The 25,032-nt window shown below is 40.2% G+C and overlaps 1 protein-coding gene across 1 annotated transcript in view; it reads left to right on the top strand.

Moving 5' to 3' along the window:
• The window catches only part of CPZ (carboxypeptidase Z), a 53,823-nt gene that overhangs the window by 23,880 nt on the left and 4,911 nt on the right, over positions 1-25,032 (top strand). The window contains exons 7-9 of the mRNA XM_072620120.1: positions 5,951-6,109; positions 21,032-21,167; positions 24,132-24,271. Of these exons, the coding sequence (XP_072476221.1) occupies positions 5,951-6,109; positions 21,032-21,167; positions 24,132-24,271 (435 nt within the window). The remainder of the gene's footprint in view (positions 1-5,950; positions 6,110-21,031; positions 21,168-24,131; positions 24,272-25,032) is intronic.

Below are 25,032 nucleotides of genomic sequence, written 5' to 3'. Positions count from 1 at the left end.
CTGGGAAAAGACTTTAAAGTATTCTTCTTTTGAATATACTTCCTTTGACCTGTTCTGTGCCTCCTGAAAAAATCTCTGGAGATGGTGTCAGATGGTTTGGGCGGTAGCCCCAGCTCTATTCTCCTCTACAAAAGGAGAGGGCTGAGTGATGTCTCTCTCTAATTTTCTGAGGGCTCCTCTAGGTCATTGGAAGGTTAGGACTGAAAGGAACTTTAGAGTATAGGAAATTAAAATAGGAAGGAACCTTGGCAATCATCTAATCCAACTTTATCATTTTGGAAAGGAAGAAACTGAAGCTTATGGAATAATTTACCTAATATCACACAGCTTGTAAATGCAGATTCAGGACTTGAACTCAGGTCTTCTGTCACCAAGTCCAAGGTGCTTTCCACTACAACATGCTTTGTTTTTTGGTTTTCTTCCCCCAGTGATATGGGAGTTATTCTCTGAAGCAATCACATAGTATGCTAGTGGTAAAACCAGGCAAAGACCTAGGACATTTGATCTAAAACAAGCATCTCTTGAGGGCCTTCCTGGGGCCAGACACCATGCTAATTGTTGGGGACACAAAGAAAGGCAAAAAAAACCCAACAGTCCTCATTCCCAGGAGCTCATAGCATAATGGAAGTACTTTTAGAAACCTGTTAGTCAGTCAACAATCAACAAGCATTTCTTTTTTTTTTTTTTTTTTTTTTTAATTTTTTTATTTTTTTTAATGTTTAACAATCACTGCCATACAATTGCGATTTTATCCCTCCCCACCCACCCCCCACTACCTCCCTCCCTCCCCACGACTGCATACAATTCTGTATAGATTCTACATAAACTTTCCTATTGAGTATATTTTCACTATTGTCATGCTGTGTAGTCAGACTAAGATAAATGAAAGAATCCGTATAACAAATCAGAACATGATACACAAACAGATACACATACACAAACATGATCTGCTATATTATGTGAGTGACTTCCATATTTCTCTCTCTGAGTGTGGAAGACTTTTTGCCTTGAGGTCCACCATTGGGATTTTTTTTTTTTTTCAGAAGTTCTTGTGTTATTACAAAAATCTAAGTCTACCAGAAAAAACTCTCACACACTGTGGTTGTTGCTGTGCATAAAGTTCTCCTGGTTCTGCTCCTTTCACTCAGCATCAGGTCATATAAGTCCTTCCAGGCCTCTCTGAAGTCTTCTTGTTCATCATTTCTTATGGCACAATAGTACTCCATTACATTCATATACCATAATTTATTCAGCCATTCCCCAATTGATGGACATCCCCTTGACTTCCAGTTTTTGGCAACTACATAGAGTGCTGCTATAAATATTTTTGTACATGTGGGACCCTTTCCCATTTTTATGATCTCTTGGGGATATAGTCCTAGTAGCGATATTGCTGGGTCAAAGGGTATGCACATTTTTGTAGCCCTTTGGGCATAGTTCCAAATTGCTCTCCAGAATGGTTGGATGCGCTCACAGCTCCACCAACAATGAATTAGTGTCAACAAGCATTTCTTAAGGACTCACTATGTGCCAGACATTGTGCTGAGTGCTGGGGATACACAGAAAGGCAAAATACAGTCTCTGCTGTCAAGGAGCTCATATTCTATAAATATATAAGATATATACAGAGTAGGTAGAAGATAATCTAGATCCTGGAAAGGCCTTTGAAGAAAATGAGACTTGAGCAGATGCTTGAAAGGAAGCCAGGGAAGCCAGGAGGTGATGTACATATATGCATGTATATGCACACATGTGTATATGTGTGTACGTGCACATGATGGGGTGGGGATGTGGTGATCATTCTAGGTATAGGGACATGGAAAGCAAAGAGATAGAGTCAAATTCTCCATCCCCCCATTTTATAGGTGTGGTTAATGAGAGGCATGAAATGAGGTGAGTTAGCTGGTGACCAGGACATGACCAGCACCATAATCCTGTAGCCTCTACTGGGAGATGGAGGTAGGAATTGAAATGTATCTGGAGATGAGTGTCCTTTCCACCTATCCTTTCCCATCAGTCCTCACCGTACAGGCCTAGGAGTTTGGACTAAATCAATGCCAATCCCAGGAAATACCTTGGAATTTGTTTTACTGAATAAACGTGCCCTGACATTGGCATGTTGCCCCCTCATTCATCCCTTTCTCCCCAAAGGGGGATGGGTGATCCCCTGGAGCTGCAGCTGCCACCCCCATCTCTGCCACTCTTCCCCAGGCCTCTTTGCATCCAGCTTCATTAAAACCTGCCCTGCTGAGTGTGCTCAGCTGGCAGCATGTCTGAATGTCCATGCAGAGCAAAGTCAACTAATACACTCTATGTGAAGTCTTTGTGAGAAACTCAAAACTTTGGGAGAGTTTGAGAAAAAAAGTGTTTGAGAACTGTGTGTGTGTGTGTGTGTGTGTGTGTGTGTGTGTGTGCATTTCTTTTCTTCTGGAAAAAATGGATCCTATAACTATAGAGATACTCCCTTAGAGTGGGAAGAGAGATTCCAGGTCCAGTTGTCCAATCCCTTTATCTTAACAGATGAGGAAACCAATGCCTACAGATGACAATTGACTTACCCAAGGTCACAGTGAGTTAGTTAGTGGATGAATCAGGAGGAGGATTGTAAGACCAGAGGTTTTAGAATAGCAGGTAGGGATTGTGGAGTTCCAGTATGAACCTGGAGTCAGGGAGACCCAAATTCAAATCCAATCTCATACGCAGCCTAGCTGGATGACCCTGGACAAGTCAGTTAACTCTGTTTGCCTCAGTTTCCTCATCTGTAAAATGAGTTGGAGAAGAAAATGACAAACCAGTATTTTTTAGAAGAAAACCCCCAATGGGGTCATGAAGAATCAGACACAACTGAAATGACTCAGCAACAATAATTTTATTTACAATTTTTGATGCAGCTAGGTGGTTCAGTGGATGGAGTGCTGGGTACGGAGTCAGGAAGACTTGAGTTCAAATCCAGCCTCAAACGCCTGTTAGCTGTGTGATCTTGGGCAAGTCACTTAAACTTCTTTTTGCCTCAGTTTTTCTCATCTTTAAAAATAGGGATAATAACAATAGCTACTTCTTAGGATTGTTATGAAGATCAAGTGAAATACTATCTGTAACAAAAAAAGTGTTTATCATAGCTCCTAGCAAGTAATTGGTCTTAATAAATGCTTGTTCCATCCTCTTTCCAATCTCCCTTTATATGCCTAGTGCTTATGGCTGACACATAGCAAACATTTTTCAAACATTCATTTCTGTTTGAGTTCCAAATTCCCTCTCTCACCCATTGAAAAAGCAAGTAATAGGATATCCATATAATAAATGCTTGTTGATTGGTTAATTAATAGTCAGACCACCCAGGAAATACAGAAATCCTAAGAGTCAGTTAACAAATGTGAAAGAGATCGGGTGGCTGTATCAAATGCTATCTCCACATCCCGGGTTACAAAGCCTGATGTGCTTGATCTCTGGGGGCAAAGCGAGGAGTAATGAGGAGGGATTGTGGGCAGGTAGATTTCAGTTCAATGGAAGATAGTGTCTTTGCATTACCAAAGCTGACTCTTACCTTGTGGTGGTGTTGTGGCAATAGCTAAAAAAATAGTTGTTAGCAACACAGTGTGGAGCAACCCCCCACCCCAGTGGCCAAGGGTGGATCCAGTTATAATTCCTAGATTCCAAAGTGGAAAGGGCTTTCTAAATCATTCAGTTCAGTTCCCTCTTTTTATAGATGTGGTAACTGGGAATGTTTTAGGTCCTTGCATTGCTGTGAAGGGCTAAGTTTACCAAAAAAATTCCTTGCACACTGTGGCTGTTGCTGTGTACAAAGTTCTCCCGGTTCTGCTCCTTTCACTTAACATCAGTTCATATAAGTCCTTCCAGGACTGTCTGTCTCCCTGTTCATCATTTCTTATAGCACAGTAGTATTCCATTACATTCATATACTACAACTTGTTCAGCCATTGCCCAGTTGATGACTTACCTACTGGCATCCAATTGTAGGTAGCAAAGTCAGATCTGAATACAAATCTAGTGCCTTATCCACTATACTATACTAACTCTCATATATCTAGAGGGAAGTACGGAGGACTATACGCCTAGAAAATCTAAAGCAAAACAAAATAAAACCGTCATTTGCAAGGATATTTTCCCATCTTCCCATCTCCCAACAGAGGTCTTGTACAGTGAATTTGGATCTGAAATAATAATCTTTCCTTTATCTATAGAATTCTTCTCACAATAGTGCTGTGAGTCTGGAAATCACAGAATCATGCTCATTTAACACATGAAGCACCCAAGGCTTAGACAGGGGGAAAGGACAACTTGGCCTTATAGCCAACAAGATTTGGGACTTAACAAATTCCGAAATTAGCCAGTGTCCTCATCGCACCAAACTGATGATACCACACATGTGACTTCAGAGCACCAATATAGAGATACTTCAAACAGACTTGTCGAGCCATCTGCTTCCCCTAAAAGTCAGTGAGCAAGAAATAACTTGTTTTGCCTCTAAGCCCACATATGGATTAACCCAAAGTCCCAGCCTCATTAATATTAACTACAACCAAACTGGGGCAACAGGCTCCATCACAGTCTTCATGTCTTCCTGCCATACTTTCTTGGAACACAATGAGAATTACTAAGAGACCAAATGGTACCTCTCCATCTACTTACCCTGACTCTCTCATGTCTATAATGATCTTTTCCCAAGACCTTATTTAACATTTTGCATCTCTTCTTATGAAAGACAGCATAGTATAAGGGAGTATAACATAATATAACTTTTCTAAGTTGCCTTAAAACTAGGAGGATTTGGGTTCAAGTCTTACCTTTGACACACACTGCCAAATGACCCTGGACAAGTCACTTAATTTTTCAGGGCTTTTTGTTGTTCATCAGTCATTTCAGTCGTGTCTGTCTCTTCATGATCCCAGTTGCGGTTTTCTTGGCAAAGATACTAGAATGGTCTGTCATTTCCTTCTCCAGCTCATTTTATAAAAAAGGAAACTGAGGCAAACAGGGTTAAATGATCTGTTTAGGGTCACACAGCTAGTATGTTTCTGAGGTTGGATTTGAATTCAGGTCTTCCTGACTTCAGACCTGGTGCTCTACTGTACCCACTAGCTTCCCTTTCAGGGTTATGCTGCATTATAGAGGAAATTTCTCTCTATTTCAATGAAATCACAAATGTAGTCCCTCTCTTTTGAAACTCTCTGTTAATTGTGCATTAAAGTTGTATGTTTATATGTGTCCTGCCTGCTACTGGACTGTAAGATACTTGATGAAAGAAACTAAATGGCCTAAACTTTGAATCTCTAGTTCCCAGCTTGATACGTAGTAGGCAGTGACTTAAATTATCCCTTGCTCACAGATCACAGTCACCTCTATCTGAGGTGGTTATTTTTTGATATCACAGCCTTTCTTGCTTAATAAATGATTGCTGACTTGGTTTTGGCCCTGCACTTTTACTGAATAGGAAATTTGTCATCTGATGGGGATTGTATGTGGAATAAATATCAACAGTCTAAATTAGAAAGCATTTATCAAGTGCCTACTGTGTGCAAAGTACCATTCTGGGTGCTAAGGATGCAAGGACAAGATAAAATTAAAACATTCTCTAAGCTTTTGTTCTATGGTGGATGAGGTGGGCAGAGAATGCAACATGTAAATTAGATTAGCATATACACCATAATTTGAGAAGGGAGAGGACACTAGCTAATAACTAGGGGAAATCAGGAAAGACCTTGTAGGTAGTGAACTGAGGTTTGAAAGAAGCAAGGTAAAGTGGTATGGTAGGGAAAAGGCAAGATTTGGAATCAAAAGGCTTTAAATCTCATTTATCTTACTGATTAGCTGTGTGACCTTGGGCAAGTCCCTCTTCCCTTTTTGTTCCCCTCAGTTTCCCCCTTTCAAGAGAAACCGTTGAGTTCATTGATCTCTAAGATCCTTTCCAGCCCTTGTTCTCTTTGTTCAGGTGGCTCCAGAGACCAAGGCCATCATGAAGTGGATGAGGACGATCCCATTTGTGCTGTCGGCCAGTCTCCACGGGGGAGACTTGGTGGTTTCATATCCTTTTGATTTCTCGAAGCATCCCTTTGAAGAAAAAATGTTCTCCCCTACTCCTGATGAGAAGGTAATACATACTTTTCATGGTAAGTCAAAATATTTTCCTCATGGAAATTCCATGATTTTCTTGTGGGTATGACTGTAATATTGCCGAAGGAAGTTTGTGAGAGGAGAAACATCATGAGATTTGGAGTTAAAAGACCTAAATTCAAGTGTTATCTGTTTCTTATAACTTGTGTGACATTAGGCATATCACTCAATCTCTCTTGGTCTTAGTTTGGGAGCTGAACTAGATGACCTGTGAGGCGTCTTTCAGAGATATATCTTATGTTCCTATGAAAGAAGAGTCAGGAAACCTGGGTTCTGTTCCTGCCTGAACAATTTCTTGGCATGCGACCCTGAGCAAAGTACTTAGCTCCTCTGAGACTCAGTTTCCTTCTTTGTTAAATGGGATGGATAGATAGTGTCATGGAAAAACAAACATGAGCTTTGGGAGGTCCTGGAGTGCTATGGTTCTTGGGACCAGGAAGAGTTAGACACATCTAACAACTGAAAAAAACCGAAACACCTGACAAGGTTATTTTGAAGATCAAGTGAGATAATATATGCAGAGCTCTATAGAATGTAATCCGTTCAATTGTTTAGTGGAAGCAAATATATTTACTTTGTTTTCTTCTAGAGGGATAGAGACTAGATCTGCGATGTCATTGGTAGAGGCGAGGCCACTCAATACCAGTCCATCTCACAGCTGCAGAGAATAGTCTAAAATACTGATAGATATTTAACTAGGGTTATGCAAGGTATAGTTCAGAGGCAGGATCTGAACTCAGATCTTCTTAGCTTTAAGGCCAGTTTTCTACTATACTAAGAGAAAACTTCACCCTTCAGTTGGTGAAATTAAAAATGCATGTGTGTGTGTGTGTGTGTGCATGTGCACCGTCTTAAATGTTCATAGGATAAGAATACAGCTTGATTTGAATGGAAATAGTTTAATAGTTGCCAGAGAGGAGATAAAATATTCAACTTTTATTCTGCTTCTGGTTTCTCTGCTTCTGACTTTACTGAGAAAATAGAAATGATTTGACCTTGTGCTTAGACTTCTCAGGTCCTCATCTCCATTCTTCCATCATCATCCATTCGCTCCTTGGCTCCAGTCTTGAAGGAAGAGATGGCTTTTCTCCTGGTGAAGTTCAATCCCTCTCCCTATGCCCTCGATCTCATCCCCTCTCATATCATCTAGGAGCTTGGCTCTGTGATCATTCAATTCAATTCATCAAACCATTATTAAACACCTGTTGTATACAAGTCACTATGCTAGAGAATACAAAGGCACAGGAGATGTGGACCAAACCAAAACATTACCTGCTCTCAGGGAAATTTACAGCCTACATTTCCTTCTCCCATTGTCATTCTTGCCTTATCCTCTTATTTTTTGATGCCTCCAAGTGGACCTAGGTTTCCATCTTTAAAAAAAAATCTTTACTTAATCCTGGTATCTCCTCAAGATATTACACTATATCTATTCTCTTGTTTCACCTCCCATGTGTTCCTCAATTCTTTGGAATCTTGTTGTCTTCCCCAAAGCTTACCTGAAACTTCTGTCTCCAAGATTATAATGACATCTTAACTGGAGCAGCTAGGTGGTGCAGTGGATAGAGCACCAGTGCAGGATTCAGGAGGACCTGAGTTTAAATCTCACCTGAGACACTTGGCATTCACTAGCTATGTGACCTTGGGAAAGTCACTTAACCCCAATTGCCTCATCCTGGGTCATCTCCAGTTATTGATGAATATCTGGTCACTGGATTCACATGGCTCTGGAGGAGAAGTGAGGCTGGTGACCTGCAGAGCCCTCCCTCATGCAAAACAAAGTCAAGTGCAAGTCATGTCATCATTTCTCTGATGGCATGGCTTTGGCAACAAAGGATGAAAACACTACTAAAGACTTCTTAATTATTAAGCCCTTTCCCAGTGATTAACCTACTTGTTCCCTCTGCTGTTTTAATACTGTTAACTTGTTAACCACTTCTTCTGAGTAATATCTACTCCTTTCCTTCCATGACTCTACCATCTTCAGATTTTCTTCCTATCTGTCTTATTCTTTCTTAGTCCCCTTTGCATCATCCATCTCCCTCCATTAATACAGATATCCCTCAACATCTGGGATTCTCTCCAGTCTCTATGTCCTCTCTCTTTCTTGGTGGTCTTATTAGCTACAGTGAGTTCCATTATCTATTTATGAATGACTCCCAAATCTGTATTTGTTCAATCATTCAGTCATGTCCAACTCTTTGTGACCCCATGAACAATAGTACAGTAAAACTATCTATGGGGTTTTCTTTGCCAAGAAGAAGTTGTTTGCATTTCCTTCTCTGGTGGATTAAGACAAAGAGAGATTAAATGACTTGCCCAGGATAACACAGTAAGTATCTGAGGCTGAGTTTGAAATTAGGTCTTCCTGACTCCAGCCTCAGCATTCTATCCACTAAACCACCTGGCTGCCTCTCCATATCTATAGAACTAACACTTTTTGCTGAGCTCCAGTTCCATCAAGCTGGACTTTTCCACTTGGATGTCCCATCAGCATCTCAATCTCATGTCCAAATCAGAACTCACTGTCTTCACTGCCTAAACTTACAACATCTTTCACACTTTTCTATTTTTGTTTTGGGCACAATCATCCCCCTTGGAACCATCCTCTGCTTTTCCCTCCTTTTCACCTGCATATCTCATCAGCTGCTCAATGTTGCCTTTTCTTTCTCATTCATTCCCTTCTCTCGTGGCCACCACCATACTTCAGGCCTTTGTTACTTCTCAACTGGACTATTACAATAACCTCCTAATTGACTTTTCTGCTGCCTGTTGCTTACTCTTCAATTCATCCTTTACACAGCTGCCTAAAGATAGGTCTATACATGTCACCACCATATTCAAGAATTTTTAGTGACTTCCTATTGCCTGTGGGATAAAATGCCAACTCCTTGGATTAGCCTTGAAAGCCCATTACAATCTAGCTTTGGCCTCCCCTTTCAGACTCATATCCTATTATTTCCCTTCATTTACTCTATTTCCTCCAAAGAGGCCTCCTTACCATTTCCCAAACTTGATATCCCATTTTCTGTTCCTGTACGTTTGTACAGTCCATCCCCTCATGTCTAAGCTGCAACCCTTCTTTACCTTTGCCTCTTAGAATTCTAGGTTTCCTTCAAGTTTCAACTCATTGGTCACCTCTTCCCTGAAGCTTTTTGCCAGCCAGCAGTGTTCCTGGAGAACAGAACTGGTAGGACAGGTTTGAAGAAGGACCTGTTTTCTGTCCCTATTTTCAAAAAAGTCACAAAAATCGGATCTGCTAACCACAGGACAAAGAGCTGGAGTTTGCTTCCTGGGAGAATTCTAGTATGAATTATGAAAGGGATGGTTAGTAAACACCAAGAAAAGGAAGTCATGTCCACAAGGAGCCAGCAACGTCCAGGAAGCACATAACATGCCAGGATAACCTGATTTCCTTTTTTGACAGGGTTACTAAACTGAGAGATAAGAGGAATGATCCAGATACAGTTTACCCAGATTTCAGCATAGCAATTGATTAAATATTTCATATTCCTTTCATGCATGAATTGGAGAGATACAGCCCAGATGATAGTACAATGAGAGAGCATAGGAAATGGTGAATGGCCTTCCTCGGAGTAGTCATTAATGGTTCAACATTAACTTGGCAGGATTGTTCCAGGGAATCTGTGTTATTTAAAATTGTTATTTTTATTTATCCAAGACATTGGTCTTGGACAAAAACATAGATAATATGTTGCTATCAAATATGCAAATAACACACAGCTGGAAGGGATGTGAGTCAGGCTCTAAAAACAACCTTGACAGACAGTCTGGAACACTGAGTTCAGGCTAATCAGAAGAAATTCATCAAGGATGAAGGTGGAGCTCTATAGCTGGCCTCAAAGAAAAGACTTCCCAAGATGGAGGAGGTATGAATGGAGGACAGTTTCTTTGAAAAAAATACAAGGGTTTAGTGCAAGGCAAACTCCATATCTCCAATAAATGTGAGATGGTGGTAAAACAACAGCAAACTAATGAAATCTTTGGCTGCTTTAAGAGAAGCATATGAAAAGGAAGGGATTTTCAGACATATAATACAATCCTTTCATTTTCCTTTTATTGAGGGGAATTGTTTTATGAAGTTTGGATTCAAGCAAAGGGCTGTGCTTGAGGACCTAGAGGGCCACAACGTGGCTTTGAGGCTGCGGGCTTCCCCACCCTGAGCTAGATAATCTTTGATTGGACATATTTTAAAAAGGATTCCTTTTGGGGTATGAGTTGAGCTAGATAAGAGGTTCTTATCTTGAAAAAGATTTCAGAGGTTCTGTAAGTTTATATGGGAGGAATGGTTACCTCTTTATTTTCATTACCTCCAGACTAAATCTAACATTTTCCTCAATTAGGAATATAGGCAAAAGACATTATTCTGAGAAGGAATCTATAGGCTTTACCACCCTGCCAAAGAGAACCGTAACACAGAAAAAGGTTAACAACACTTGTACTAGAAGGATGGCTGCTGAGATTCTGCCCCAATCTGAAATCTTATTGTGTGACTCTGACATACTGAGCAGGGCCATGAGAGGGCAGTGTTGTAACATGAATCACTCACCTAACTGTGTATCTAGACTAGAGGCTGTTTGGTATTTTCCTCAGGGTTGGTACAGGCCTCAATTTGCTCTTGCATATCCAGCCTATTTTCTGTGCTTGTTATTGCTTTTATTAATGCTTAGTCACTGCAACCATGATTCTAGAGGACTCATTATGGAATATGCTATACAGCTCCAAATAGAGTGGTAGTGAACGCAGAGTACAGACTGAAGCAGAGTAGATAGATGATAGATAGATAGATAGATAGATAGATAGATAGATAGATAGACAGACAGACAGACAGACAGACAGACAGACAGACAGACAGACAGACAGACAGACAGATAGATAGATAGATAGATAGATAGATAGATAGATAGATAGATAGATAGATAGATGGAGGGATGGATAGATAGGTAGGTGGATGGATGGATGGATAGATGATAGGTAGATAGACAGATGGATGTCTAGATGGATGAATGAATGGGGAGATAAGTGGGGAGATGGACAGATACCTAAATATATAGTTATATAGATATATAGTTTTAGGTAGAGTTAGATGATAAATAGATGATAGATATAGGTATAGTGATAGTGATAGGGAGATAGAGAAGAAAGGTATGGTTAATGTGAGAATTTTTTTTCTTGACTATACATATTTATAATGGCTTGTTTTTCTTGTTTTCTCAATGAGTGGGGAAGGGGAGGTGGAATGGAGAGAATTTAGAATTGAAAAAAAATAAAATTGAATTTTAAAAAATCTTTGGCCATTGTCTGAGGTCATCCAGCTGCCCCAGTGATTTGTAAGTTGCCCTCACTGGCACTCTTCAAGTAGAGACTAGGTGGTTATTAATCAGGGACTGGTCATAGGGTACTCCTAATTTAATGAGGATTTGGAAGGGATGACATTTAAGTTCTCTGCCAGCTCTGAGAATCATTAAAAATAGAAGGTCACTACTGGAATGGACCTTAGAACATAGAAAATGACCACTAGAGTTTAACTAAGGTGGAACTTGAGACTTTGACTGTTAGAGCTGGAAGAGATTTTAGAACATAGGATTTTATAGTTGGAAAGGACCTTAGAACATAGAGTGCTTAAGCTAGAAGGGACCTTAGATCACAAAACATAAACTTTCAAAGCTAGAAGAGACACCAGAAATAGAACATGGACTCTTAGATTTGGAAGAGTCTTCAATGATCATTTAGTTCAAACCCTAATCTTATAAATGAGGAAACTAAGGCCTAGAGAAGGGAAGCCCCTTTTCTGAGATCACAGATTGGTAATAGAACTGGGTCTAAAATTACACTGTCCTAAATTGAATTCAACATGGCATCAAGTTTTTCTTTCAACTAGATCACCTACTACTTTCTTTTCCCAGCCTTTCCCCCACTCATAGAAACTTGTTTGTTTTTCAATCATTTTCAGTCATGTCTGACTGTTCATGACCCCATTTGACATTTTCTTGACAAAGATACTGGAGTGGTTTGCCATTTCCTTCTTTAGCTCATTTTACAGATGAGGAAACTGAGGCAAACAGGGTTGAGTGATGTGCCCAGCATCACACAGCTAGCAAGTGTCTGAGATTGGATTTGAACTTACAAAAATTAATATTCCTGAATCCCGACCCAGCATTCCCTTCTCAAAATGTGAGTACATAGATTAAATGACAACTTGGTGAATTTAGAATATTCCTCCTCTTACCTACTCTCTTGCAGGAACTTAGACACTGAAGACCCTGGGGCCCTTTCAGTCCTTCATTATATCTGCTGTCTCCATTTGTGACTTTTAACAATGATTAGTACTGAGAAACTCTGCGCTGTGCTCCTCATATGCACTGTATCACCAATTAATGATGAGGCAAAATTTAATATTTCCGTCTAAAACTTTTACCATGGTTTTCTGGTCTTGGGACAAACTTGGGTTATAATATTCATAATGGAATTGTAGAATCGTTCCATTCTAAGGGTGGCTGGAACTTAGAAATCATAACATCAAAGACCTTAGAGCGGGAAGGGATATCAGCGGCCATATAGTTCAACTCCCCCATTTTATAGATAAGGAAATGGGGGCGAGCTCATTTATCCCAATATTTCTCCTACCTTTCACCTCAGCTTCTCATTTGTACAATGAGAAAAGTGGGTGAGGTAATGTCTAAAATATCTTCCAACTTAATGGTCTGTTTTCTGTTTTAAGATCCTTTCCTTATAGTTGACCAGGAATTCCTAGAGGTCTTGGATTCAAATTCTGTTTCTGACACAACTCATTTTCTGTAGTGTATGTTCTGAATTCATTTTTCAGCTGCTACATTCTTTATATTTTAAGGTCCTTTCCAGTCCTAACATACTAAATTCTCTATTCAAAGGACCCTTCCAGTCCTAACTTTCTATGGTCTATGATTATGTTCTTACGGGGAACACTAGATGACGCTATAATGCAGAGTGTTGGGTCTAGAATCAGGAAGACTCATCTTTCTGAGTTCAAATCTGATCTCAGACACTTAATAGCTGTGTGACCCTGGGCAAGTCACTTAATCCTGTTTAAGTCAGTTTCCTCATCTGCAAAATGAGCTGGAGAAGGAAATGGCAAACCATTCCAGTATCTTCTTCCAGCTCTGGCACTGAATGATTCTGTGGCTCTAAGACTCCTCATTTTTTCCTTCCTGTTTCTTTTTTTTTTTAAATTATTATTAATTTATTTGTTTTCAGTTTTCTACAATCACTTCCATAAGTTCTAGATTTTCTCCCTCCTCTTTCCCCATTACGGCATGCAATCTTGTGTGGGTTCTACACATACTTTCTTATTAAATATATTTTCACCTTAGTCATATTGCATAGAAGAATTAAAATGAATGGAAGAAACCATGAGAAAAACCAAACTAAAACAAAACATAGCACAAGAGAAAATATTCTGTTTCATTCTGCAATCCAATTCCATGGTTCTTTCTCTGGATGTGGAGGGCATTTTGCCTCAAGAGTCCTTTAGGAATGTTTCAGGTCCTTGCATTGCTGTGAAGGGCTAAGTCTACCAGAAAAATTCCTCGCACACTGTGGTCCCTGCTGTGCACAAAGTTCTCCTGGTTCTGCTCCTTTCACTCAGCATCAGTTCATAAAAGTCCTTCCAAGCCTCTCCGAGGTCTTCCTGTTCATCATTTCTTATGGCACAATAGTATTCCATTACATTCATATATCACAACTCGTTCAACCATTCCCAGTTGATGGGCATCCCCTCTATTTCCAATTCTTGACCACCACAAACAGAGCTGCTATCAATATTTTTGTACATGTGGGACCCTTTCCCATTTTTATGATCTCTTTGGGATACAGTAGGACTCCTCAGTTTACAGACCAGAAAACTGAAACTCAGAGAGGGGATTTGCCCAGAGTCACAGAATCTGTGGCCGAGCTGGGGCTAAAGTCCAAGTCTTGTGACTCTCAGTACCTTACACAATATAATTAAAAAGGTGCCTGCTCAATGTGCCAATGAGGAAGATATTGGACTATCCATGCAGAATTGAGTTCATAAGCCTAAAAATGAGTTTTAGTGTAGGTTTGGTAAAAACATATTTGCGATCTTCAAGGGTTGTCTGAAGTAAACCATGTAGTAGTTTTTCCTTACTCAGCCACTGAGTGTCGCTGTTCATCTCTGAAACTCGATAAAGATGCCCTCTCTCTCTCTCTCTCTCTCTCTCTCTCTCTCTCTCTCTCTCTCTCTCTCTCTCTCTTTCTCTCTCTGTGTGTGTATGTATGCATATGTATGTCAATATATGCATATGTGTCTATATCTATATCCGTGTATCTATATCTATATAAGATATATGAAAAAATCAATTTACAAATGACTCCTAAGGTGGTTGCAGTTTCTCAGCTCTGCTGGGCAGTTAAATCTTCAGGGAGAAAAGCATGAGCTCTAGTAATCCAAGATGGTGGTCAAATCATTTCCTCAGCCCCTTATAATTCTACCCCTCAATCTCTGAGCAGCTGTTTCTTGACTTTGGGGTGACTATTGGCCTTGTCCAGTGCTTCCCAAAGAGAGGAGACTCATTACTGACCTGGCAAGAAGAGAATGCAGCTGTTTGAAAAAAGTTGCTATTTTTTTTCTGTGCCTCAGCTCCTTTACCTCTAAAATGAGGGGATTGAATTAGATGAGGCTCTTGTAATGCTGTCATTCTGATCATGGTGTAGATGGAGCATCAACTTGTATTGGGGGGAGAATAAAGAGATCCTAGATACATTTGACAAACCTATTAACAATGATGAGAAGGAGGAGAGGAAAGAGAAGAAGAAGAAAGAGGAGGAGGAGGGGAAAAAGAAGGAAGAGGAAGAGAAATAAAATTCAGATTTCTATAAATTCTTATAATTTACAAAGCTCTTTCCTTATAATAGCTGAGTGAAATCAATAGGGGAAATAGTCCATAAGAAAACTCAGGATAAAGAGGGTAAGGTCATTTGTTCAACGTACCATGGCTAGCAAGTTTCAGAACCAAGATTTGAATCTAAAACTCATAGAAATTCCTAGTCAGTTACAAGAACTATTCTTCAAGAAGATGATTTTCTCTCTTGAATATTCAAACATTCTATAACCCTAGAATTATAGCTGGGAAGGACTTTAGAGGTCAAGTAGTTTAATTCCAATTCACTTAAAATAGAATATAAAATTGAATTCAAGAAACATTTATCAAAGGTGTTCTATATACAGTGGATTATGAGTATATATATGGAGAGAGGCAAAGTTGAGATAAAATGTTATCAGCCCTAACAGAGCACATAGTCTAATGAGAGTATGAAACATGTATTACCTGGTAAATGTGTAAGAGATATGCAAAATGCTATGTGAGAGATGTGAGGAGGGAAGGCTATTAACCAAAAGGGGTTGGTGTTCATAAAAGTCTTTCTGAAAGAGTAATATTTAAGATGGATTTAAAAAAAAAATGTGTGGATATTCAACAGTGCTAGATGGGGAAAGGAATTCTAGGTATAGGAAATAATCCAGAACAAAGACATGGAGGTGGGAAATTGTGAGCTACTTATGGGAAATAGGCAGTGAACTGGTACAGTCAATAGAGTTCTGGATCTGGAGTCAGGAAGCCTCATCTTCCTGAGTTCAAATCTGGTCTCAGACACTTACTATCTGTGTGACCCTGGGTAAGTCACGTAACCCTGTTTTGCTCAGTTTCCTCATCAGCAAAATGAGCTGGAGAAGGACATAGCAAACCACTCCAGTATCTTTGTCAAGAAGACCCTGAATAGGGTCATAAAGAGTCAGACCTAGCTGAAAAATGAATAAAATACGGGAAGTAGCAATTTTCTCAGTTTAGCTACAAATTAGAAAGCAAGCCATGTGGAAAGCTACTTGAAATTTGACTAGAAAAGTAGTGTAACAAGATTGATTGTGGAGGATCTTGTTTGCTAGAAAGAGTAATTTTAACTGTTAGATAAACAAAATGGTGTCACTGAAGGATTTTCGACTGAAAGGTGATACAAATCAGATCTATGTGCAACTGGGATGTGACCACTGCAATTGAAAGAGACTAGGCTCTGTTCAGGCTTGCCATTCCTGTTACATATGTATAAGAAAGAAAGTCTGCAATGCTATGAAGGATTGATTGGAAGGGGAGAGATTGGAGGCAGGCAGTCTTTTGTAATGACTCTGATGGCTTGGAACTGAGCCTCTCTGATAGGGTGATGGGGGTAGTTGATGGATTAGAGAGATATTGTTAAGGTAGCACTGATAGGATTTGGTAATGAATTGGCTATGGGAGATCTACAGCTTTAGATCCCTTTAAGTTCCCCCAAAATTCTCCCTAAAATCATTGTATCTATTTTATACTTAGAAACATACATCATTGACACATGATCTTTCTTGGCTAGCTTGAGGCTAGTTGCGACTTTTACTTTTGTCTTTGTAGCCCCAGCAGCAAGTAACGTGCCTCAGACATAGGAGGTTCTTAGTAAATTCTTGGTGATTGAGTGATTGATTTAAGAGTCAAAGACCACACTAAGTTTTTCAAATAGGGGACTCAAACCAGCAGGAACTTGTAGATGAATAGTTTTCAAGAGAGAGGCAAGGATTGAAATGATCCCATACATTCCACATACTTACCGAGCTATTAACAGCTTTTATGTTCTTGGGAGTCACAGTAGCCCTGTGAGGGAAGCAGGGCAGGGGTATTATAACACCTTTTAAGCAGATCAGAGAATGGTAAGTGGCATATAATTGACCAAACACTGGACTAGGGAGTCTAGAAACTCGGGCTTGAGTCCTGGCTTTGCCACTAAATCATTCTGCAACCTTTGGCTAGTTGCTTGACTCCTCTGGTACTCAGTTTTCTCATTTCCAAAATAGGCAGGTTGAACAACATGGAGAAATGGATAGAATACTGAACTGGCAAGACCTAGGATCAGTCCTTCCACAGAGTCTTACTAATTCTGTGATCTTGGGCAAGTCACTTCCTTGGGTCCTCTTCTGTAAAAATAAAGGGTATGGACTCATCATTTCCCAAGGTTCTTTCCCACTCTAAGTCTATGACCTTATGATCTCATGAGTATAAGGTGATCTCTAAGGTGTTTCTCAGTTGAAGCATTATATGATACTAGAATAATACTTAGCATTTATGTAGCATTTTATGTAGAACTTGAAGATTTTCAAAGCATTTTACAAACATTAACTCATTAGATCCTCACAACAACCCTGGGAGGTAGATAGATGTAATAATTTCTCTCCCTTTTACAAATAAGAAAACTGGGGCAGATAGAGGGTAAATGACTTGTCCAGGGTCACACTGACAATAAGTCTCTAAAGCAGTATTCAAATTCCGATCTTTCTCATTTCAAATTTGATGGTTCACTTAGCCTCTTAGCTGTCCAAGATTTCACAGTTAGTGATTGTGTTAGAACTCAAGTCTCCTGACCTTGAGTTCAATGTGCCTTCCACAGTACCCCAGTGTTTCTTCAAATGTAAGATAATGGAACTAGTGAGCTCCTTGAGAGGTAGCATGTTTCACTGGAAAGAACAGGATGTGGCCTTGGCTGAGTGACTTTCCTTAGTTTTCTTGTCCATAAAGCAAAGTTGTTGATACAGTCAGGATTCTACCTGCTTTCAAGACTCTTTTCATAGTACTCTCCTTCAAACTTTTTCCATCCCAGTCAAACTGGCCTCTGGGTTTTCCCTGTTCCATGACAGTCCTTCTCACCTTCCTTCCCCTCCACTATTTGGAATTCAGAACTTCAAGGATCTTTTCAAGAGCCACGGATTACATGACATCTTCCCTGCTCTCCTTCTTCCTCACCTAGCTGTTAATGCTGTCTACCCCTTTGAATGACTTTGTACATATTTTTATTTACTTATCTAGATACATACTGTATCCCTTTAGTAGAATTAAGCTGCTTGAGGACTGGGAGTTTCCTTCCTTCCTTCTTTCCTTCCTTGTCCTTAGTACATATGTAATATTAAATGTTGTATTGCATTTAATTGAACAATCTGAGTGATCTCTTAGGTCCCTTCCAACTATGACATTTCATGACTTAGAGATCAATTGATTGGGCCCCTCTCCTCTCTCTCCCTGTAGAAGAAGACCCTTTTTCAATGCAAAAGTGTCTGGAAGGAAGAATACAGGACCAGGGATTGAGTCTCTTTGTCTCACCTTTGCCAGCTTACTAGCTTTTGTGACTGCACAATTGACTCCTCATCTCTAGGCCTCAGTTTTCTCTCCTATAAGATACCACATCAAAATAATTCGCCCATGATATATGTGACTTAGCATCTGCTCAGCTTCTTTTCTATGAAGTAAAATTCTGGCAGCACAAGAGTTTGGGAGTAGTAGAGGGTCAATGAAAGAAGTTTGTTCATGCTTGGCACATAATTTGATCATTACAACCACCTTGTGGATCAGGCATGTTTCAGTGGTACCATTTTACAGGGGAGGAAACAAAGTGACTTGCCATGCACTTCAAGTCGAGCATTTTCCCACTACATCACACTATCCCAACCCCCAGCCTAAAGTATTTACTGCTAAGAAGTTAATGAGTTCTTAGGCTAAGTAAGAGGGCATTGGAGAGCATCTAATCCAATCCCTTCATTTTACAGAGAAAGAAACTCAGTTCTGGAGGAGTTAAATGACCCAGACAGAAAGAAGGCAAGGTAGGATTAGGGCAGAGCCTGCCTAGGACTCTACTATGATGGGAGCACTCCTTAGTGCCCTGAGTCCATTTCCCTCTTCTTGGAAGGGAGTTGGCTGGGCACAGTCTTAGACACCAGGGAACTGCCAGAGGAAGTGCATTAATGAGCAAGGCTATTTATTCAATGCACTAATAAGTAATAAGCCTGACTCTTTTGGGCACCATCTCCTACCAAGCATAAACAAGGATGAGTAAAAGAGTCTCCGTGGGCGGGCGGTTTGCCTAAGTGAGTCCCAGAAGACAAGTTGGAAAGAAAAAAGAAATAAAATACCATCTTACCTCGGCAATAAATCAGCAATCAATATTGGCCCCTCAACAAACAGAGGTCTCCACGGAAACCCAGAGTCTTTTGGGAGATGGATGCTGTGGGTGAGCTTAGGGTAGTTTAGGGATGGAGAAATACTGTCATGAAAAAAGGCAGCACTGGGGCCAGGAGACCTGGGCTCCATTCTCGGCCCCAGCACCCACTAACCCTACAACCCCAGGCAAAGAAATTTAGGCTTCTTGGACCTTACTTTCTACACCTGTGAAATACAATTTTGTTCTTGTTCAGTCATTTTCAGTTGAGTCCAACTCTTTGTGACCCTATTTGGGGTTTTCTTGGCAAAGATACGGGAATGGTTCGCCATTTCCTTCTCCAGGTCATTTTACAGTTGAGGAAACTGAGACAAACAGGGTTAAGTGACTTGCCCAGGGTCACACAGCTAGGAAGTATCTGAGGCTGGATTGGAACTGAGGAAGATGAATCTTCTTGACTCTCGTCCCAGCATTCTATCTGCTGCTCTGAAATACAGATTATATTGTTTAAACTACCTCCCTCAGAGGGTTGTCATGAGGAAAGCATTTTACAAAACTTAAAGAATTATATAAAGATAAGTTATTAGTATTCTTTTAATAAAACATTTATTAGGCAATCACACATAAATAGCATTGTGCTAGCCCTTGGGGGTGAGGTTAAATTTAAGTAAGACACGTCCCTGCTGTGATAGAGCTTTGGATCTGATGTTAAGTGTCTAGTAATATAAACTTGAATTTAAGTAATACTTTATAATTTGCAAAATGGTCCTTATGAGATAGGGATGATGAGTATTTTTATCCTCATTCTAAGGAGGAGCTAACTGAAGCTTAGGGAGGGCACGTATCCTGCCCGAGTCACGTAGTTGGTCACTGGTAGAGTTAGACCCCAGCGTGGCATTGTAGAAAGTTGGATTTGTTTTTTTAGGTAACTAGGTTTAATTCTGGATCTTCCACTTCCTACCCATGTGACTTTGGGCAAATTCATCTACTTTTCCATCTATGAAAAAGGGACTTCTAAGTGAGTCAGTATAGTTTGGCAGAAAGACCACTGGGTCTGAAGTTGGAGAGACCTTGTCCAGTTCCCAACTTTAGCCTTTACTAGCTGTGTCCTTGGACAAGTCAAGATTTATTAAATACTTACTATATTGTGCCAAGTGTTGTGGCAAAGTCAACCCCTGCTCTCAAGGAACTTCCATTTTAATAGAGAAGACAACATGTAGCAGGTAGATAGAAGCAGCATATATGCAGAGTAGATGGAAGAGATTCGGAGAGGAGGAAGGCATCAGGGGGCTGAGCAGACAGGCAAAGTACAGGGGATTTGAACTCAGTTTTGAAGCAAGTTTGGGAAATCTAAGAGGGGATGAAGAGGGAGAGCTTTCCAGGTGGGCAAGTTCCTTTACCTTTCTGAGTGTCAGTTTCCTCATTTATAAATGAAAGGATAATATCTAAGATAATGTTGTTGTTATTCAGAATCATAAAATATTAGCACTGGAAGGGACATTAAGGGAGATCAAGTCCAATCACCTTCATTATGAAAATAGGGAAACCAAGGCTCAGAGAAATTAGCTGACTTGTCTGAAGTCACAATGGTACCAGTTAAGTAGTGAAACTGGAATTTGAACTCAAAGTTTTTTGTTTTGGTGTGTGTGTGCCTGTGTGTGTGTGCCTGTGTGTGTGTGTGCCTGTGTGTGTGTGTGTGTGTGTGTGTGTGTTTTAAATTCCAAATCTAGTGGTTTTTAGTTTCTGCTCAGTCCTGAATGAATGGGGAAGTCCAGTCTTATATTTGACATCCTACATTCTGCCACTCTTGAGTCTCTCTATTTCCTGAACATTCTGGTCTTTGTTGGAGAAATATTTACTTTTCATATCTTCTTTGCAGATGTTCAGGTTACTGTCCAGGGCCTATGCCAATGTTCACCCCATGATGATGGACAAATCAGAGAATAGATGTGGTGGCAACTTTCTGAGTAAGGGCAGCATTATCAACGGTGCTGACTGGTATAGCTTTACAGGAGGTAAGTCTCCCTATGGTATGGCTTAAAGGAAGGAAAAGTCAGGGTTAGTAGAGGAGTTTCAGGGGGATATTTAAGGGGTATTGTAGGATGGAAACAGCCATACCATTCTGTCTTTTTAGACATACCTCCTGAATGCATCCTTAATAATAATGTTCAGTACCTGAAAGTCATATGGAGTGTTTTCTCCACTCTAGTCTACTGCCCAAGTATTCATATAGCCATTTTACAGATGGGGAAACTAAGGCCCACAGAGAATCTTTTCTTTTTAACATCATATGTACTTGGAGAGATCCATGATCTTATTACATATGTCAGGGGCTCCTCCCTGGTGTATATCACAGCTCGTCTATTTATTTTTATGTATGTCTTTTTTAAAAAAAATCTCTCTAAGCCATGTGGTGCAGTTGGAAAGCATGCTAGAGTCAGGACAGACCTGAGTTTGAATCCCACCTCTGACACTCACTGTGTGACCTTGAGCCAACTGCTTAATTTCTGAGCTTTGGTTTCTTCTAGCAGCTAGATGGCACAGAGTGCTGGTCTTAGAGTCAGGAAGACTCATCTTCCTGAGTTCAAATCTAACCTCAGATGCTGTATGACCCTGGGAAAGTCACTTCACCCTGTTTGCCTCAGTTTCCCTATCTGTAAAATGAGCAGGAGAAGGAAATGACAAACCACTCCAGTATCGTTGCCAAGAAAACCTCAAATGGGGTCACAGAGAGTCAGATACAGCTTAAAAATGACTGAACAACAACAAAAAATGGGAATCATCATGTCTGGAGCATGTAACTCCCAAAGGTTTTAAGGGAATCCTATGAAATCATGGGTGCAAAGTAATCCGTCATGCTTAGCTTTTTAGAAGACTTCCCGATCATCTCTGAAGCATCCCTTTGGGTCTTTCTCATATCCCAGACAAACCTATGGAACCTGGCTTGAATTCTCTGCCACGGCAAAGAGCTTTTGGACTTGATCTCCATTGCTTTGTTCATACCTCTCTGGATATCCTTAATAAAATTAATTTTATGGCACATCAATCTACATTCCTGTCTTAGTTCCTACTAGATTGTGAATTCTCTGAGAATGGAGATGTATATATATATATATATATATATGCATATATATGTATATACACACATATATAGATATATACACATTCACATATACATACATACATGCATATATACACACTATACATATGTGTATGTGTATATATGTGTGTAGTATGTATGTGTATTTATGTATATATACATACACACACATCTCTATTTCTATCAGTCTATACCCTTTATTTATCCTTCTGTTTACTCCCAGGATTCCCACTTCTAGAGTCCTTTGAAGTTTGTAAACACTGATTTCCTTACACCATCCCAGTGAGGCTTGCCTAGCAGGTGACTACTCATCCTCCACCTCCAGCTCTCATGTCCCTTCTGAGATCCTTCTACATCACCAACTCCCTGTCGGGCATCCTCACCTGGGCATTCTATCAGCATCACAAACTCAACATAAGGTCATAGATTGAAAGGACTTTAGAGTTCATCTGGTCCTACCTGATCAGATGAGGAAAATGAGACCTTCGATCTTACATGATTGGTCACTTAGTAAGTAGTAGTGCAGAGATCTGAACCCAGCTCCTGTACCTTCACCCATGTGTGACTCTCTTTTCTCCCAAACCTTATATCTTCTAAACTTTCTTAATCATTACATCCTTCTTACAAGGTTTGCAACAACAGAATTGGTCTTGACTTGTCTTTCTTCCTCACATCCTACCTGCATCTTCTAGTCATTTACCAATTCTTAACATGCTCCCTCCACAAAATCTCTCACACTTGTTGTGTCTTCTCCATCCTGGTTCAGATTGTGGTCATCTGTCATCCTGACTATTATAGTAGCATCTTAACTGATTACTCAGTTTCTGATCCCTCCCTCTTCCAATCCATTCTTTACAAAGTTGTCAAACTGAGTTTCCTGAAGCAAAGGTCACTCTCCTGCTTAAGAATATTCAATAGCTCCCTCCTGCATCTAGCATAAAATATAAAGACCTTCCTCAGCTTGATATTTAAAGCTTTTTCCAGGCTTATGTCACATTCCCCTACATGTTGTCTAAGTCCTAGCCTAGCTGGCCTATTTTGCTGTTCCCTCAATTTGGAATCTCTCCTCGTCTCTGTACCCATCTCCCATGCCTAAAACACTCTCCCTCCTCTACTCCACTCTGTCACCCTATGCTTCCTTCAAGGGTCAACTTAGATGCTCCCTGCTTTGGCAAACCAACCTTGACTCTTCTAGTTGTTGGTATTGGCTCCCTCCTTAAATTATCCTGTGTTAACTGCATGAATTTCATAGCTTCTTATAGAACATAAACTCCTTGGGAACATTAAAAACATTTTTGTCTGTAACCCCAGTGCCCACTTAATCAATAATAGTTGTTGCTGTTATACCCATTTTATAGATAATGAAACTGAGGCTAGATGACTTCTTGCCCAGGATTCCATAGCTTTGCACATAGGGAGATGGTCAATCAGTGGCTATTGTTGCTGTTATCCCATCACCCTGCGTGTTCCCAAGAGCCATGATATGAAATGTTCAGTTAGGGCTCTTGGGAGGTTGATTTCCACAAGTGTCTGTTTCACTGAAACGTTTGTGTTTTCCTCCCACAATTAGAATGATTTTTGCCCTTACAAAATGGACATTTAAAAATGTTCCATCTATTTTTTGAACTTTAGAATAGCTATGGAATTGTCAGAGTAGGAACAGTCAGTTAATCAGTCAACATACATTTATTAAGCACCTTCTGCGTTCCAGACATTGTGGTAAGTGCTGAGGATATGGAGAAAAGCAAAAAGAGGAAAAAAAGTCCTGGTCATACTCTTAGCTCTTGGCATTTAATCTGCTAATCTTTGTTCCTCCTGCTTGTTAACTGGGCACAGATCATGTTTAATGTCTCTTTCTCCCCCTCTTGTCTGTGTGTAGGTATGTCGGATTTCAACTATCTTCACACCAACTGCTTTGAAATTACTGTGGAGTTGGGCTGTGTGAAGTTTCCCCCAGAGGAAGCCCTCTACACACTCTGGCAACACAACAAAGAACCTCTTCTGAATTTTATGGAAATGGTATTGTATTGTTTGCCCTGGTGGATTTGTTTCCTGATTTCCTTCATTGAAATTCTGCCCCAAATACTGGATTTTCAGGCCTGGGCTATTTGTGTGGTCTTGGAATCCTAGATTGTCAGAGGTGAAAGGACCTTAGAACAAGGAATATCCAAGTTGAGAGGGCTCTTAGAGCTTAGAATATGTCAGAACTCAAAGGGACCTTAGAACACAGAATGTCAGAGCTGGAAGGCGCTTGAGAGACCATCTCTTCTCATTTGTTAAAAGAAGAACAGGAGACTTAGAGAGGGCCAATGAACTGTCCTGGGTCACATTGGCAATAGCAGGATAGGACCCAGGCCTCTTGGCTTCCAATGCAGTGCTTTGCTTGACACTCCTGTGGAAGCTTTTGTCATATTTTTCTCACCTTGGTTTATTATAGACCAGGCCTGTCATAATCTTAAAGGAGGGTGGAAATAAACCACCTAAATGCACCCAAATGATCCCCTTCAATGAATGAAAAGAAGCCTTTCTTGGTCCTACGTCAGTTCAGACTTCACTGGCCCCAGTAGCAGAAAACCTGGAGCAGAATGTAAAGCTGTTGACATTGTTTTACTTTCCTTGTTTATGGGTTTTGCCAGCGACTGCCTGCATCTCTTAGCAAAACAGTGCCATAAAATAATGACGGGTCATCCAGACGGCCAAGCTCATTTCATTTTACAGCCGTCTAGTGAAAATGAGGTTTACAGAATCCAAATGGGGCTGGATTTGCTCCGTCCCTATTG

The sequence above is a fragment of the Notamacropus eugenii genome, chromosome 6 (assembly GCF_028372415.1).
Source record: "Notamacropus eugenii isolate mMacEug1 chromosome 6, mMacEug1.pri_v2, whole genome shotgun sequence".
Taxonomy (NCBI): domain Eukaryota; kingdom Metazoa; phylum Chordata; class Mammalia; order Diprotodontia; family Macropodidae; genus Notamacropus; species Notamacropus eugenii.
This window is presented reverse-complemented; position numbering and strand designations above follow the sequence as displayed.